General features: G+C 36.6%; 1 protein-coding gene across 4 annotated transcripts in view; it reads right to left on the bottom strand.

Moving 5' to 3' along the window:
• Nucleotides 1-16117, bottom strand: part of PHKB (phosphorylase kinase regulatory subunit beta) — a 191816-nt gene that overhangs the window by 40306 nt on the left and 135393 nt on the right. For all 4 annotated transcript variants that reach the window (XM_082437693.1, XM_082437694.1, XM_082437695.1 and 1 more), the window contains 6 exons: nt 10996-11051; nt 10390-10483; nt 5818-5901; nt 5213-5317; nt 3979-4061; nt 3682-3772 (listed from right to left, as the gene is read on the bottom strand). In XM_082437693.1, the coding sequence (XP_082293819.1) occupies nt 3682-3772; nt 3979-4061; nt 5213-5317; nt 5818-5901; nt 10390-10483; nt 10996-11051 (513 nt within the window). The remainder of the gene's footprint in view (nt 1-3681; nt 3773-3978; nt 4062-5212; nt 5318-5817; nt 5902-10389; nt 10484-10995; nt 11052-16117) is intronic.

The following is a 16117-nucleotide window of genomic DNA, read 5'->3' as shown; positions in this document are numbered from 1 at the left end:
AGATAGGGGAGAATGGTAGGAGATGAGGTCAGAGAAGAAGGTCCAGACCATGGGCATCACTATTGGAAGAACTCTGGTTTTCATTTAGTGTGAGAGAGGAGGTCATTAGAGGCTTATGATGTGTGACATAATCTAACTGCCCTATGACCAGGTAGAGTAGGAAGAAGCTAATAATTGTGTTATGGCCAATAGGAATTTAGGAGACTACTATAAAAACCTAGGTGACAGATGATGCAGCTTGGACCATGATGTTAGTGCTAGAGGTGAAGGGAAGTGGTTAGATTCTGGATGTAATCTGAGGGTAGGGAAAGTTGGATTTGGTAATGGATTGTAAAGTGGGTTATGAAAAAAAAGAGTCAAGAATTTTTAACTCTCAAAGCTGATAGCCAATACTGAAAACATAAGAAAAATAATTTTGATTTAATATTTTCTATTTTTATTAGCCTACCCACCTTAATTCAGCTCATAAAGTAAACGTTTAATCTGAACTAACAGACAAGTTCTAGATTCCATTCCATTAATAAGCTTTAGAGCTTTCAATTTAAAAAATTCAGTTGGTTGCACAGCCTCCTGAATTAGTTTTTTTTTTTTTTAATTGAAGTATAGTTGATGTACAATATTATATGTTACAGGTATACAATATAGTGAGTCATAATTTTTAAAGGTTATACTCCATGTATAGGTATTATAAAATATTGGCTGAATTAGTTTTATAAAAATATTGTAATTAATTTGCTAGGCATTAATACCTCGGTTCGATGGTAATTAAATAACTTAATATTGATACATATGTGTCAAATGCAATATAGTATTCAAAAAGGTATCCTGCTCAGTGATATTCAATTATATCCCACCAGGCCTTTTCCAACTGAACATACCACCCAAGACTGTACTCCACCCCATTATTCTGCCCCCTATCTGGCTTTATTTTTGGTTCTGCTCCCCTACTAGAATAAGTCTCATGAGATCAGGGACCTTATATATTTTTTTCACTATTATATCTCTGCTGCCTAGAGAGGGCACTTGGTAAACATTTGTTGAATCAATGAACCAATATTTACATACTTCTTACAGAGAGAACAGTAGTGAGCAGAGTACTCTGGGAATGCAGAGATGAGTAAAGCCTGGTCTGATAGAGTTTTCAATCGACACAGAGAAGCAGACACAAGAACCTAGCCATACCTAAAATAAGAGCTACAGCAAAGCTCAAGGAAAATGCCACGGAAACACACTGGAAGGAGAAATTAATTCCAGTCTTGGAGACTTTGCTAAAGAGGTGACCTTGACCTAAGTTATAAAATTAAAGTATGACTTAGAAGGAAAAAAAGAAAAAGGCAATTCTAGAATACAGTAACAGCATGAGCAGGAAAACAAAAATAAATTTCATTAAAGATTTTGAAAGTACTCAGTATACTTGGGGAGTAGAAAGCAGGGCTGGGAATGAACTGCATGAAGACGTGTCCTGGGTGATGCAGCTAGGAAGTGACGCTGAGGCCCAGTGATGAGAGAGATTGTGGACCATAGGCTAAGGAGGTTTGGAAGGGCCTGAAATAAAATCCCAGAGAAGTTACATAGGTGCCATTTTTATTTACTATATTAAAGAGAAGACAAAGGTTGGTATGGGGGTATGAGGGGTTGTTTAATGGGTATAGAGTTTCAGTTTTACAAGATGGAAAGAGGCTTATTCTCTGGTTAAGATTCTGTACTCAAGGGTATGTATAGGGCACAGCAGAGAGCAGAAGATAAAAAGATTAAACAATGGATTAAGTGAAAGACTCATAAATGAGCTGATTAAAAATTGGAGAGCTGTCATTTATGTCCAAGATGTAGATATAAACAAAGACTTCGCTGCTTAGTGATGGGAAGCCATTATCCGTTGCTCTGACTTTCAAAGTGCAGTGTTGCACGAACTCGTGGTCCAGCATCTGTGCTGTCAGAATTAAGCCACTTGTGCTGTCTACGTGAAAATAATCTGTGCTGTTGTAAGTATCCTGGACAATCTGATAATGTACTATTTTATTGTCTTCTGAATCTGCATCAGTAGAGAGAGACAACTTGTGAAACAGCTGTCCCAATGAGAGATGTTTCTGATAATATACAGCGCAGTGCAACATCCCTGGCTCCCCTCCCCAACCCTGCTCTCAGGACATGGAAGCAAAATGTGTGTCCTTCAAGCAGAAGGCTAGATGTTTATTTTCTGGGGAAACTGAAGAGCAGAGGAGAAAAAAATCTCCAGATATTGGCACCTGGGGTTTCCCCAGCAAAAAGGGCCTTTGCCACCAGACTACCTTACAAGTGAATTCATCACGACAACGATCCTTGTTCCCTAACACGCAGCTTCCAATGAACTTTTTATTCTTTCACTCTTAAAAATGAAGGGATAGCTAAAGATTACCAGACATCTGACAAATGTCTCCAACATGAAAGACTGAGCCCCCCAAAACAGAGAAAAAAAACCTGAAAGAGATAATGTAGAAAGGAAAAATTTCCAAAGCTCTCTAGTTAATGTTCTCAGAAGGATAAGACAAAATATAATACCCAGGAAAAAAAAGGACAAGATACTATGAAAGGGAAAATTAAAAACATGATAGCCAAAACACAAAACTCAACAGAGGAGCTACATGATAAATAACAAAGAAATTGCCCCACGAAGCATTACAAAAAAGACAAAACAATAAAAAATAAGGGGGAAAGATAAAAACTTAGGTAAAAATCAATCAAGTATGCAAAATATTAGGTTGGCCAAAAAGTTCGTTTCTGTAACATCTTATGGAAAAACCCGAATGAACTTATTGGCCAAGCCAATACAAGCACCATTGAATGATTATGTAAACATGCCATTTACCACATTACCTACATAGGTCCCTCTTTATACATTTTCCTCTTTCTTACTCAATATTGAGTATCTACTACATAAAAGACTATGGAATGATCACAACTTTTTAAAGGAAATAAGTCGATAATGGACTACAATTTGAATAGTTTATGTTAAAGGTCATAAAAGGATATTAAAAAAGAAAAGTATCATTTCTGGTCTGAGTGATTCTGCAGAACTGGTCTTTAAAGTTTGGTAAGACTTCAAAGCCCAGTGATGTTGAAAGAAGGGAAGCTACTCCAGGCAGAGGAAATGGAGCGAGCAGAAAGGGGCAGAACCTCACAAAGCCGAGAACACAGTAAGTAATCTGTATTGGCTGAAGCAGAAAGAATGTTTAGTAGGAGATAACTGTGGGCAGAGAGGCTGCTATGGTTATAGGGAACCACAAAGGGCTTCTGTTATTTAGGAGCTATGAAAATAATGCTGTAAAATTCTGAATGGAACAAGGATTATCTCCAGGTTGGATGTCACTGTGTGGTAGGGAACAGAGCACTGGACCAGGGAGTCAAAGAACCTGAGATTATACAGCAGGTCACTTCACCACTCTGGACCCCAGCTTCCTCAAATGCAAAACTGAGGTCAGAGATGATCTCTTAAAGTCTGAAATTCTGGTGGGAAACCACTGCAATTGCTCAAGCATCAGATTGGAGGGATCAGATAAACGGGGTGATGACAATAGGAACGGGAAGGTAGACAGAGAATAAAACCTTCAGACAAAAACCTTCCACAGAATATAATTAAGAAACATAGCTGTATCTGTGGATTAATTGTGCTGGAAACAGAAACACTGAAATTCAGAAGACTACCTGTAGACGATCAACATGAACTTTGACTCCTCCAACCACTCCTTTCTTAAAAGCTGCCAGCATATCTAATATGGGATTGAATCGGCTACCTCTGAAAAATATAAACAGATAAACAAAATGTGCATATTAACAACAGAATGAGAAATTAATAATCTAGTACTAAGTACCCTTTACATACGCAAAACACTCTGTCACACGCTGAGATGGATATAAAAATACAAGCAGGCCCTGATTCCAAAGGGTTCACACTGTTAACGGTGATGAGATGCATGCACCTCAACTCTTTCATCCACCTACCTTATATTGTCTTCCCGGATGAGAACAAGGAAAAGTGGATGTCCATGCATCTTCCAGTATTGCTTAATAAACTGTAGTGCATTCTATTAAAACATAAGAATGAGGCAGGATGTAATGGCACAGTATCTGAGCTGATCAGGATGTTTAACCATTAGTGGCAAAGAGCCAACAAAACTCTTCTATATCAAGATAATTCACAAGCAAACCCTGGATAAGACAGACTACTTAGGGGTAGAAATGTTCTAATACATACAGTTAAGCTAGAAACCATTTTGATTTTAAACTTCGTTCTTAAAAATAGTCAGATCACACATGTTTTAAGGCTGCACCCCCCCCCCCTTTTTTTTTGAGGCCTAATAAACACAGTTCGAGAATGGTCCCAGGGAAGGAAAATCAACCCAGGGTTATCATCCAGAAGATTAATTCTCACTCCACGTTACTGTAGATTTATATTACAGCAGGTAGAAGAAATTGGGGTGAATCTATACAGACCATTGGAAACATGAAGAGTTCTTTATTTGACTCAATTTCTATTATCATTATCATCGTCATCCCATCAAAGACATACATAACACTTCACTACGTGCCAGGCACTATTCTGAGGGCTTTGCATATATGAACTCCTAATCCTCAGGACAGCCCTATTCAGTTATACAGATGAGAAAACAGGGACACAGAGAAGTTAACTAACTTGCCCAAGATCACAGAGCTGGTAAACAGTAGAGTCAAGATTTTAACAAATGAAATCTGGCTCCAGACTTCATGCTCTGGTCCATGACCCTAAGCTTTTCTACTCTGCAAATGGAAAAGGGAGTGGAGGAGATTTTAACTGAGTGGGTATAATGAGTTAGGTGAGGTTTTACTTGAAATTCTTCATAAATAAAATCATTTTGGTAACTCAACTTCTGTTCAAAAAGGAATAAACTTACTGTCGTATGAACATGGTTTCCAAAACAGTTCCCCCTCTGCTTTTACAACTACAGTATATATCCTTTCATTCCATTTGTAGAAGGTAGACAAGTAAAGTCATACAACTTTATATAAAACAGAATACATCTATTATTCTAATGCTGCAAGTAATTTAACTCCCCAAAGTTATGCAGATGTTGTTTTACTTTCATATTTGATACTGTATTAACCCAGTATCATAGACCCAGGAACACTTAACAACATACGATAGAAATCACTAGAAACAATGTCATCCCGTTTCAATTAAAAGGTGTTCTGAAGCTACCTTTATGTCATCTATCAACAGTAAAACATCTTGAGACATGTAGAAATCACTTAGGTCAAAGATGATAGGGTAACAAACCACAGTCTTTCCTAGAATGCGATAAATCTGTAAGGGATAAATTAAAAAAAAAAAAGAAAAAATATAAATAAATAAATAAATAAATAAAACAGACCATAGGCAAAGGTACAGTACTACAAGTCCTAATAAAAATTAAAACTGATGTTTAATTCTGAATAAGCAAACAAAATAATCTTATAAAATCTATATAATATTAAGAAGGTACAGCTTCTTGATTGACTCAGTATGCTAATAAAGTAGTCCACCTCTACTATAAGGGAAAAGGCCTCCATTTGAGTAAATACTACTATAATCAGGTGTCTTACAAGGCTCAGAAATAATAGAGCAGTGAGATGCTTATCTATTTTTAAGAGTTCGTGGTATCACACAAAACTAATTATTGATATTTACTTGTAGAAAATAACAATTCAGATAATTAGCCCAAGTATATGATGAAATGTGAGAATGGATGCATAGCAGGTCAAACATCATTCCCGTCTGTGGTATTACAATCTGAACACGGCTCTACAAGGAAATTTCATGAGTACCTTTGATGTACCAAGGCAGCCAATGGGCCTATCTGGCCTTCCGCAGAGTCCTAATTTTTCATTGATCCCCAGGTGGAAATAAGCCTGTAAGACACAAATGTGTAAATCAGAGCAAGACAAAAATTCATGCTTTTCCTTTTTTGCCCCCCTTTCCCCCCTCGACTAATGCCCTGCTAATTTCTGATTTCTCCAGAGAAAAAGAGGCCAGGGAAACTTTATTCAATGGACTTGAAGGAAAACAAGCCAGCTAATGACATCAACTTAGATTTTGGGGCACTGGGAGATTCGAGAGCAAAACTTTTGCAGATCCATTTAGCAACACTCTAAAACTTGACATTGTTCTTACACTGTCATGTCATGAATTTATAACTTGCATGGCTCTATCTGATTCATACAAGCACACAGAGAAACAAATGCTTCCTCTGTGATAAAAATTTTGGCTCTTTAAAGTTTTAAAAAACAGGGCCACATAACTTCTACCAGATTCCCACCTTCAAGTATTTCCCACCAACATGGAAATGTCTTTACTGATTTTTCCGATTATATGAATTTTATGAAAAATTTAATCCATATGCTACAAGTGAATGGTCCTGTTACTCTCGTAACCCCTTAGGCAACAACCATTTCACTTTGGTATGTGTTAAAAGGAGTGTAATTTATTGTGTGATCCCTAAGAAACACCAGAAGCATAAGATAGGGTTACAGATTTTTAACAGTGCATAGATAAATACCCATATCACACACACACACATATGTATATATATTTACATAAATGGGTTCATATACTATATAATCTGGTGTTCCATTTTTTTAAACTTAATATTGTTTTTCTACAAAGTAAAAACAGATAAACTTGGAATGAACTAGGAGTTAATCAGTGCCAGAGCCGAGCACTTAATCCAATCAAGAAGTCTCCTTACCCTATTTAACATGGATCCCCTGATGAAGGTAGCTCCCAATTTTTTGTTATTTCAAAACTAATTCTGTAACCAACTTTGGAAAGTATACTATTACTTCTGCAGGATAATTTCTTCGACTTGATGGATCAAAGAGAATATACATTCTCTTTCAAACATACTGCCAGGTTGGTCACCCTCCAGAAATAATGGACCAATTACATCGACATTAACTGTGCATAGGCCATTTTTGTCATTCTCTTGAGTCACAATGACATTTCATTTTAGTTTTAAACAACTGTATTCAAATATTTTGTGGTGGACCATTTTCCCATATATTTAATAGCTATTTGTATGTTCTATGCACTTTTTCCTTTTTTCCCCTGTCTACTGGGCATTTGCCATTCTTTTTCATTTGTAAAAGATCTTGGTATGTTAAGAATATTACCATTTTATCAAATATTTTACTCAATTTGCTCATCTTCAATGTTGTTATGAAATGTGAGAATGACTGCATAGTAGTTCAAACATCACTTCAGCATTTGGTATTTCAATCTAAACATTTTTCTGCTAGGAAATTTCACAAGCACCTTTGATGTGCCAGTTGTTTATGCTACCTTCAACTATATTTAGTTAAATCTGTCAATCACTTCCTTAATCGCTTTTTGGCACTAGTGTTACTCTAAGAATGGACTTCCCCTCACAACAGTTGTAAACTGTTCTCCTATTCTTTTTTTTATAGTGATTTTATATCTAAATCATTAAAAAATATTTAAATCTTTAATCTGTCTGGAATTTATTTTTGTATCTGATGAGAGGTAGAAATCTAACCTAATGGAAAATCAAACCAACTGTCTCTACACAATCTACTGATTATCATTTGAACTGATTTCAAATATCAACCTCAACGTATACAAAATTAATGTCATCACCAGAGCTCTCTGTTCATTCTGCCATGGTGCACACATGTATGTCAGAGTTAGCTCTGTCTCCTTCTCCTTCTGCATTGAATGTTCCTAGAAAATAGCACCCCCTGAGTTGGCACTGTGCCTAGCATTCAACTGGTGCTCAGGAAATACTTGATGGATGAATGAGGGAGCAAGTGAATATCCTCCTGAGCCACATGTGCTGTGCATATTAATTCTGGAACAGCAGTGGTTTTAGACAAAGTCCACTGGCTAGAAAAAGTACTCTATAAGCATTATATAGCATTGTTTAGCTACACTGAAACTACAGTGCACAGCACTAGATGGAGACCACTTTCCCTTAAATTAATATTTATGTCTAAACTACTTTAGATTTCTTCTTTTAGGCAAATGATTATATTAATCAACCATGCACAAGTTAAAATGTACTGATCTAGGTAGATTTAAAGGAAATCTTTAAATACTACTCTATTACAGTATAACTTTCTGAACCATGGTAGAGGTCTATGACAATTAAGTAATCAGATGCAGAATGTCCCCTGAATTCTAGGGTACAGATAATACCGTCCCTACACATTCACACCATTTAATGCACTGAAACACATGGCAGGGACCAAACCACCTGGAAGTACAGAAATACTTCATTCTAGATCTGCACTGTATTCAGATCTCCCATGAGGCAAATCAAACCACAGTTACCACATCATGAAACATTAACCATACACACAGTGAAAGCCTTGCCCTCAGCTGTCTGCCCCCACACCCTCTTCAGTGGGCTGAAGGAGGGTGCAACCTCTCAGAAGAGAATAAGCAGCCATTGGCATAAGAATATGTGTATTAACTAAGATTTGAGGGAACACTTTCACTTTTAAAAGGTAGACTGTAAGAAGCAGTGTAGTCGGCAGTATATCTTAGAGGGTGAATCCCAAAATGCAGCTAGCTTGAAACACAGAGGCTGTAGCCACAGAGAATTTTCCATCCTGACACGTGCACAGAGAAGCTGGGCTCCTGGTCACAAATCTGTCTTTTTAGCCACAACACACACCCAAATTGTAAATCATGCGTTAATGCCATTTTTAAAACAACAAAGTATAAAATAAGTCAGGACCTGTTATAAGTCTTCACTTTGTAACAGAATGCTTCCTACCACCTCTGTGACTCCTCAGCACCTTGTACTAACATCTATCATAGCACTGATCAAAGTGGATTGTCATTAACTATTTTTTCTGTCATCCCAACAGACCCAGAGGTCACCGACTGAGAACAGGGACAGAGTCATTTTATCTGTGTGCCCCACACAGTACTCTGCACAGAGCAGGTGTTACTGATGAATGAATGAATAAAATGCCACATTCAAGTTATTTGGAGCCATGTTGGTCTTTTAAATCTTGACTGAATGTTGTCTGGTAGAGTAGAGATGCTACCAGAAAGAGGTGTTAATATACATTAGGCCTGAAGAAACAGATTCAGGTTAATTTGTTTTGAGAGCATGTTTGTCAAAGAATAATAACCTTTGTTACCATTCTCTGGAGCTTTCAGTGAGAGGCCATGAAAGTGTATCAGCAAATACAGCCTGCACCTGAATGATAAGTGCCCAGTGTTACAACCTTAGATTTTCTCCTCCTCTCCTTGCCTTATGGATCCTTACTTCCCTCTTGGCCTCATTTAGCCTCTTCTACAATGAAATAAATCTAGCTTTCCATCATTTACTTCTTAGTGTGATTTTTAAAGTGTTACCTACTCCAGGGTTCCTTGCATTTTTAGCCATGTCTCTTTAATCGAGGGGGAGAAAAGAGCTCTAATTTGTTAAGGACTTTTGAAGAGCTGGTGCTCTGGGTGACCTAACACCCAGGTTCTGGTTTTGTTGCCAATGCATGAGGTCCAGTCTGATTAGCAACAACTCTGGGGCCTTGCATTTTTCCCTGCAATGTGCACCTCACTTCTCTGAGCTTTTATTCTTTGTTGTAACATCAAGGTTTTAATCAAAAACATTTTTATCAACTTAACTGACTTAATCTTGATCACTTGAGAGAGACTATTCTAAACATTTCCACCAAACACTGCGGACTTTGTTCCTGTACTGTTTTTAATGATTACCAAATAAAAACAGTGGTTTAAAAATAATTAGTGGAGATCAACAATTTCCCATCCCTAATGAGCAGTAATATTCCTAAACTCAGGCATATGCTGCAGGGCAGTGCATACAAAAGGCCTCAGAAGTCATCTTTTAATCCAATCCAATAGGTATGTAACTGCATCAAAGATAAATTCAGATGTCACTTTATAACTATTTTGAGACCTAGCAAACCAAAGAGGGTAGGAATTACTTCAGACTCCAAATAGTAAGGCAAGAGAAAAAGGGAAGTAGTTATTACCAATAATATTTAGGTGAGAAGATTTCTTTGATAGTTAATAAAAGGGAAAATAAATCAAATATAAAGGTTAATTTTATACACCACTACTAAAATTAAGGCTGATTTGCTATTTAAGTGGTCAGTCCAGGTTAGTAATAGACTTTAGCAAGGAGCAGAAATCAACAAGACCTATGAATATAATGCACACACAATGCAGTTGTGTTTCAGTAACAGTGTCCGATAAAGTGGGTCTCTCAGCTTAATCAGAAAGACTTTGGATCAATGACCCTATCTTAGAACTGGATTTTTAAATATACTTCTTGACAATAAACTAAGTCTAATCATCATGCTCTAGTACCTACACAAAGGAGACAGTAAAGAAGCAGAATCACTTACTTTGACAAGCTCCTGCTGGGCCCAGATCTGAATGGGTTCTACCTGTTGAGGAGTTTGAGTCTGAATACCATATGTGTTGAGGAAAACTTGAAGGCTAAAAAACACAGGGAAAAAAAGAGACATTTTCAGTAATGCATTTATATGGACAATGGTGAAGGAGGAGGAGAAATGGGGAAAGACTATGCTCGTTTGGAGCACATTATTCATTTGTTAATGTCAGCAATATGTCATCTGCACTGGAATCCAGAGCCCTCTTGGGTTCTTCACAAAGCATCAGCTGTGAGCTTTGGGGGCTGGCAGAGAGGTAAGCACTAACTTGGGGGACCCCATAATCTGTTTGCATTAATTTCTCAAAATTACACACCAGGCAACACTGGCACTGGTCACAGACTTTAATTAATATTAACACCAACTAAAACAAAATTATTTTTAAACATGCAAAGAATGTTATTCTGGCACTTAAAGTGACATTAGTGACATCCTTGAAACCCTGTGAAGGGGTCTATGAAGTTAATTTCTACCACCACACTCAATATTATAAGCCTAAAGCAATCAGCCCCCTTCCCTCCCCCTCAAAAGAACACGCCACCCATCTGGATTTCATACCGTTGGCTTTCTGCTATGAGCGCTACATAAACAACCAAATCATTTTCCAGTGGGCCCTGTAATACAGAAAAAGGGAGGGGGGAAACATTTTAAAAGATCTGATCATCATCAACTATAATGAGAATCAAGGACAATATTAACCATCTCTAAGCAGTTCATTAAGATGATGGACACTAGCTGGCTCTAAGCAGTTGCCTCTCTTTCCTTGCTCTCCACTGCCTACTAATCAATTTGATGGTGTAGACAGAGTAATGGAACACCAAGGAATGGAAAGCCATAAATCTCACCACTACCGGAGGGGCTCGCCTGTCAGGGCTATTTTGAATGATGCATAAGAGTAGTTTGGGGACCGAGAGTCATTTTCCATCATTTAACTATGAAGGGAAGAGTGGGAACTAAAAATAAAAACCTAACTTACGTATTCTCTAAAAAAATGACTGTGAGTTAAAACTGTTCATTTGACATCTTCACCACATAAAGTTATTCCCTTTCTTGTTAGTCAATTTTCCTTTGGCACCTGATACATCAAAATAGCTTTATTCTAATATATAGCTTCTACGGTAGAGAATGAACTACCCAATTGACTATATAATTACCACTGTGTTAGTTAAATACAAGCTGTTGGGCTTAATAGTTCTAATCAAACATAGTGTTGGATATTTGCTACTTTTTGTGTGTGTGGAAAAGATTCACTATAGCATATATTATGCATTGCTAAAATGAATCCAATTTTGAGCTTGTATATAACTAATACAGAACATTAAGAAGCACCAATAAATTACAGTATTAGGAAGCTCTGAAAATTGTGATCAAATATAATTTCTTCATAGTAATGAATCCAACATTCCCAATAGTATGCTGTAAAACATTTGATTTACTATCAGTCAGTTCCTCTCTATGGTATTCAATATGCCAGTAGAATTTATGTATGATAGAAAGCAAGAAACACCAGAATACATATATCAGCAGTAAATAACATACAGTCAAAGGATGGTTCCCAGAATCATCGTGAAAATGCCATTTCAGGCAGTCTTCAATGTGATTTAAATGAATATATAAGGAAAAATATGATGGAACAACCTCACAGAAATAAATAGACTTTAAAAATGCTATAAATTCTATTTTTATTAGATAAAGACTTTAAAAGCTGATGTTACTCAAAAGGATGAGAAAAAGTAATTATTCAGAGTCTCATCAAGATTTCTAACAAATGAAAACATTAAGCTTTATTTTTCTTGGATGAAATCTCCCATTCATCAAAAGAAGTAACCTTAGAGTGGGCCATTATCTATAATCTTCAGGGCAATTAGAGTTTTTAAATAAAAAGCAAGTGAATACATATATTAGAATGCAGATGTTATTCCACTAACAATAAATAAGGCAGCTTACAGATCCTAACTGGTAAATTGGTCTCTTCTTTTTGAATCACAGGCCTGTTTAAGACAACGTTGTTTCTATTTGTATGACAGAGCACTCGGAAAATGCCCACTACACATGTTGAATCATAGTGAGCATCTGATTAGGGGACTATTCGATGGTTGAAGAACTCTTTCATTTGAAAAGTCAGCATTTCGGAAAGTTCCAGTTCACAAACCATCTACCATAATGAGCTCAGGCCTTTAACCCCAGCCCAAGCGGGACGCTTCACCCCATTTCCACTCACAGAAAGAATTGTGCGTGGCCAGTCCCACCCCAACAATTTTCTTCCTTTCACTGACAAAGTTGGAACTATCTTTTCTCTATTTTCATAATTTTCTTCAAATCACCAAAATTACTGTCTAAACCAATGAAGTCTCTCTGAAAACTGCCTAATAATAATTAATACCTTCTATTTCTGAATGGTATTTTCCTTAATAATATTATAATATTTTCCGCTTTTAGGTTCACAAAGTACACACGTGCACACACGCACACACACACACACACACACATACTCAAGCCCAGTGTGGTACTAGTGCTCTCCATTTTATAAGCATGTATGCACTCATTCATTTGACCAATAGTTAAGACATACAAGAATCCACGCTAGACCCTGATATTACAAGATGAATACAACCCAGTGCCCATCCTTGAGTTTAGTCTATTGCAATAGATAGGTAAGTTTTCAAATGTGTTTATTATCACAGAAAAGTATCCCACTGATACCTTCCTTTGCCAGTATAGATCTACCTAGTTTAAAAAATAATGGCTGAAAGACATTACATTATATGGATGTGCCATAATTTATTCAAGGCATGTTTATTTTGATAACATTTAGGTGGTTTCCAATATTTCGGAGAATCCTGAGGATTCAGGGAGAACAAAGTGTCAAGTACAGTATTTGAAACATAGTAACAATGAAGGGCACTAATATTTCCTGCAGCTGTACTTACAGTTTTCACACCTATCCTAGGGCAGCTGCTTTCTCTTCCTTGTTGAGATTTGCTGTAACATCTATGTTGCCCTAGACCCCACTGGCTTCCACCACTCTAAGACATTAGGACCATCCACCATCCCATTTTTATGACTAGTTCTTCTCCAAATAATTCCAAACATCTTTTCAAAGAAATCCTCAGATGACTTACCACCTTCCCAGTTTTCCCTCCCTTTATTTCTCAAACATAGACTACCACTATTTCCTTACCTTCCTCGTCTCTGTTAGCTCTGTACTCTGCCATCTATCTTGCTTTGCCCTTGAGATGGAAGTCCTTACCCTTTAAGTCCTTGTTCTTCTATTCATCCCACTTCTTTCTCTTTCTCTCTCACCAAACTCATTCACTCTGGTATCTTTCATGATCACTTCTAAGCAGATGATTCCATATCTATATTTCTAGTCTTGAACTTTCTCTTGAGTTCTATCTAGTTCCCACATTTTTAACTGCTTTCTGGACATTTTCTTTTGGCTATTTTCAAAGTTAAAAGGTCTAAAACTCAACTCCTTATCAACCCTACCTCTACCCCAAATAGACTCACTCTAGCTCAGAACCTCTGAACCATCTTTGACTCCTCTCTTTTACCCTCCATATCCAATTTGTCACCAAAATCCTGTTAATCCTTCCTTCATAAAATACCTTGCTTGAATCTTCTTCTCATTTCATTTCTATAGCAACATTCAGGATTGAAAAGTAACAACAATAGCAACAATCACTTTACAGAACATTGTACATTCTGTGTGTGAGGAGGCACTGATCTAAGTGCTTTAACAAACCATTATCCCCATTTTACAGGTAACAAAAATGAGGCACAGAAAGTTTAAGTAACTAATCCAAGGTCATAAAGCTAGTAAATAGCAGAGCTAGAATTAAGATCCAGGCAGTCTGACTGCAGAGTCTGTGCACATAATCACTCACTTACTCTGCCTCTCAAAGAGTGGAAAGAGGGCAAGTTTTAGAAATGAAATACCCACAAAACAAGTTCCACTCTTGTCACTTCCTCTCCCATGATCCTGGTTATCTAATAGGACCCTTAAACTTATCATGGACAAAACTGAACTACTGATTTCCATCCTTAAATTCACTCACCCTTAAAGTATGTCTTATCTCTCTTTTTTAAATTTTATTTTTTAATTGAAGTATAGTTGATTTACAATATTGTGTTAGTTTCAGGTATACCACAAAGTGATTCAGTTATACATATATATATATTTTTTCAGGTTATTTTCCATTATAGGTCTTTACAAGATATTGAATATAGTTCCCTGTGCTATACAGTAAATCTTTTTGCTTATCTATTTTATGTATAGTAGTTTGTATCTATTAATCCCATACTCCTAATTTATCGCTCCACTCCCTCTTCCCCCTTTGGTAACCGTAAGTTTGTTTTCTGTCTGTGAGTCTACTTCTGTTTTGTATATAGAGTCATTTGTATTATTTTTTAGATTCCACATGTAAGTGATATCATATAATATTTCTCTTTCTCTGACATACATCACTTAGTATGATATTCTCTAGGTCTATCCATGTTGCTGCAAATTGCAATATTTCAATCTATTTTTATGGCTGAGTAATATTCCATTGTATATATGTACCACATCTTCTTTATCCATTTATCTGTCGATGGACATTTAGGTTGCATCCATGTCTTGACTACTCTAAATAGTGCTGCAGTGAACACTGGGACACATGCATCTTTTCAAATTAGAATTCTTGTTTTTTCCAAAATATATACCCAGGAGTGGTATTGGCTGGATCATACGGTAACTCTATTTTTAGTGTTTTAAGGAACCTCCATACTGTTCTCCATAGTGGCTGCACCAATTTACATTCCCACTGAGAACATAGGAGGGTTCCCTTTTCTCCACACCCTCTCCAGCATTTATTACTTGTAGGCTTTTTGATGATGGTCATTCTCTAATAATTAGTAAAGTTGAGCATCTTTTCATGTGCCTGTTGGCCACGTGTATATCTTCTTTGGAGAAATGTCCATTCAGGTCTTTTGCCCATTTTTTGGTTGGGCTGTTTGTATTTTTTTGTTATTGAGTTGTATCAGCTGTTTGTATATTTTGGAAATTAACCCCTTGTTGGCTGCATTGTTTGCAAATATTTTCTCGCATTCCATAGGTTGTCTTTTTGTTTTGTTGGTGCTTTCCTTTGCTGTGCAAAAGCTTTCAAGTTTGATTAGGTCCCATTTGTTTATTTTTGCTTTTATTTCTTTTGTTTTGTGAGACTGATTTAAGAAAATATTGCTATGATTATGTCAGATAATGTTTTGCCTATGTTCTCTCCTAGGAGTTTTATGGTGTAATGTTTTATATTTAGGTCTTTAAAACATTTTGAGTTTATTTTTTGTATTTGGTGTGAGGGAATGTTCTAATTTCACTGATTTACATGAGGCTGTCCAGCTTTCCCAACACCACTATTTCTTATCTCTTTAAGATACCATACTGTGCACTCATTTGATCTGGCCAAAAATGTGTAAGTTATCCTTGATTCCTCTTTCTCCTTCAAACCTCATAACCAGTAACCACTAAAACAAACAAAAAAGACAACACTTATTGAACACCGTGTAGCCATATTATTTACTGATCAAAACACCCCTATTAGGTAGGTTACTACAATTATCCTCATTTACTAAGGAGAAAACTGAGGTGTAGAGTGGTTAAAAAACTTATCTAAACATCATATAGCTAGTAAGTGGCAAAGTA

The sequence above is a fragment of the Balaenoptera physalus genome (assembly GCF_965194825.1).
Source record: "Balaenoptera physalus genome assembly, chromosome: 19".
Taxonomy (NCBI): Eukaryota; Metazoa; Chordata; class Mammalia; order Artiodactyla; family Balaenopteridae; genus Balaenoptera; species Balaenoptera physalus.
The sequence above is the reverse complement of the archived record's forward strand: the minus strand, read 5'-3'. Positions and strand labels throughout refer to the sequence as shown.